This window comes from Nipponia nippon, unplaced genomic scaffold, assembly GCF_047370975.1.
Source record: "Nipponia nippon isolate SJK-2023a ecotype South Korea unplaced genomic scaffold, ASM4737097v1 scaffold_12, whole genome shotgun sequence".
NCBI classification, from domain to species: Eukaryota; Metazoa; Chordata; class Aves; order Pelecaniformes; family Threskiornithidae; genus Nipponia; species Nipponia nippon.
This window is the reverse complement of record NW_028262313.1, coordinates 11,968,564-11,971,175: the sequence shown is the minus strand read 5'-3', so window position 1 is coordinate 11,971,175 and position 2,612 is coordinate 11,968,564. Positions and strand designations below refer to the sequence as shown.

The window sequence follows — 2,612 nt, the reverse complement described above, 5'->3', positions numbered from 1 at the left end:
CCTCCCCGGCGGCCGAGAGAAACCAGCCGGGCGGCGAGGCAACAAGTGGCCGGCGGCTCGGAGAGCAGCAGCTTCAGTAGCACAGCGACGCTTTCCCGACCCGGGTCCTGCTTTTCCTTAGAAGAAAATCAACCCGAAGGAGCGCTCCTCCCGCCCCCCTTTCCCCAGCCAAAATACACCACGGCGCAGCAGGCGCAGAAACCCGGCCGAATGCGATGGCAGCTCCCGGGCTTCTCGGCCGGGCAGCGGAACCGGGACTGCTGCGGGGAGCCCCGGGAAGGAGCCCCGGGAAGGAGCCCGCTGCCCCCGCTCCGGGCTCCCCGCCGCCGCGGAGGGACGGGCTGCGCGCCCGCCCCCCGCACAAACCGCCCGGAGACTACCGACATGCCTGATATAAAATTTATTGATCTCTCTTCGTTTGGAAGAAGGAAGCAAACGAGGACTAGGGACAGGGAGAGGGAAGGAGTGTTTCGATGACTTTTTTTTTTTTTTTTTGAAGAAATCCGGTAAACAAAACTAAAACGTTTCTCCATCTGATATGTCAAAACATGGTTCACAGTAAAATTCACAAACCATTTTACATAAGTTTACAGCTTAAGAAAAACCAAGACACACAACTTACTATAAATAAAAGAAATGCGTTTGCGACCCGCACAGCTCTCTCCCACCTCCCCATTTTGTAAGGAACAAAACCCTAAAGTTAAAAAGTCGTGAAAGCTACAGATTGTGGACTGAAACCAAGCGAGGCTCGATAAGGTGGGAAGAACAACACACTTAAGAAACCACAACGATAATGTGAACAACTGAGTTTAAAAACAAAAGCCCGCCGGTTTGGTGGTTTGGTTTTTTTTTATGTCATTGCAAGGCTAGAAATCAAACTGGAAGATGCAAGATCTTTTAAAAACTTTTAAGCGAATAAAACAGTGCCCAACCTAGCAGAAACAAGGAAAGAAGTTGCCGTGCTTTAAAAACTTCACAGCGGCTTTTAGGAGGCAGGAAGTGTGATCTATTAAAATAACAGCTTTCTCGAATATTTTTTTTGTACAAAAAAAGGACACAACTAACGGATTTCCTTTTTAAAATTTCTCCAAAGTTAGTATTAAGTCTGCTAAGCCGAGCAACACTGCCGTACGTCCCGGTGTAGTCAGGGAACGGTGGTGGGGTTAGGGATTAAGACGGGGAGCCGTCCGGAGCAGCCAAGTTTATATGTGAGTTAGTGGTACGGTACCATTCACGCCAGTCCCGGCACTCTGGTAGTGCTGGTGGACGCTGTGTAACCTGCTGCCCTGCAGGGCGGAAGGGTCTGTGGCATCCCCCCCCGGGGGCAGGTACATGCTGATCATATCCCGCAGGTCTCCCAGGCAGGCCCTCTGCGAGTGGGAAGTGATGGCAGGAGGCGGCGAGCTGGGCTCGGATTTCACCACCGAGCCCATGGAGCCCAGGCTCATGGCCGTGGAGGGCTGCTGGCCGTAGGCAGCGGGGGACATGCTGTAGGTGGAGGCGGCGTTCATGTAGGTCTGGGCCGTGGACATCATGGGGCTGTACTGCAGGCCTGTCATGTCGTAGCGGTGCATCTGCTGCAGCTGGGGGCTGTTCATGCCCGGGTGCTGGCTGTAGCCCAGCTGGTCTTGCATCAGTGAGTAAGCCCCGTTGGTCCAGCCGTTCATGTGGGCATAAGTGTCAATCCTCTGCCCCACCCCGACGGGGCTGCTCACCGCGTTGCCCCCACCCGGGGCCAGCAGATTGCCGGGCAGCGAGTATTTGTCCTTCTTCAGCAAGGTCTTGGTCTTCCTTCGGGGCCGGTATTTGTAATCCGGATACTCCTTCATGTGCACGGCCCGCAGCCGCTTGGCCTCGTCGATGAAGGGCCGCTTCTCTGCGTCGCTCAGCAGCTTCCAGTCGGCCCCGAGGCGCTTGCTGATCTCCGAGTTGTGCATCTTGGGGTTCTCCTGGGCCATCTTCCGCCGCTGGCCCCGCGACCACACCATGAAGGCGTTCATGGGGCGCTTCACCCGGTCCTGGTCCGAGCCGGCTCCCGCTCCGTTGCTAGCCCCGCCGGCTCCGCCGCCTTTGCCGTTGCTCCCCGGAGCGGGGTTGCCCCCGGCGCTGCCCGGCGTGGGCTGCGGCGTCTTGATTTCAGTCTCCAGCATGCTGTACATGGCCGGAGCCGGCAAGAGGTGCGCCAGGGCGGCGGGCAGGCGGGCACCAGATCGGGGAGAGGAAGTTAAAAAAAAAAAAAAAAAAAGAAAAAAAAGAAGGGGAAAGAACCTGCCTAGGCAGCTGCTGCAGGAGGAGGAGGAGGAAGTTTTTCTGCCTGGCAGGCGGAGGCGCCGCTGCCCGAGGTGCTAGTGCTGCTGCGGCCGCCGCGCCTGCGGAGCGGTGCGGAGCGCGTCCGGCGGGCAGCGCCAAGCGATGCGCACACCAATCCCGGGGGTATTTGATTGACGGGCTATAAATGAGCGGGCGGCAGCCAATCAGCGAGCGGTTCCCGACAGCCCCGACGCCGGTAGCCGACCAGCTGGGGGGTGGGGGGAGCGAAAAAGTTGGCGTTTCGGGGCTGCCGATGCCGGACTCCCCCGCCGCATCCCCGGGCGCCGCTACCCTGCAGCCCC

General features: G+C 58.1%; 1 protein-coding gene across 1 annotated transcript; it reads right to left on the bottom strand.

The window, feature by feature from the left end:
- Positions 1–392: 392 nt before the first annotated feature.
- On the bottom strand, positions 393–2,408 carry LOC104015379 (SRY-box transcription factor 3). Its single transcript, XM_009468110.2, has one exon. The coding sequence runs from the start codon at positions 2,157–2,159 to the stop codon at positions 1,203–1,205; it is 957 nt and encodes a 318-aa protein (XP_009466385.2). The 5' UTR covers positions 2,160–2,408; the 3' UTR covers positions 393–1,202.
- Between the last annotated feature and the right edge of the window lie 204 nt (positions 2,409–2,612).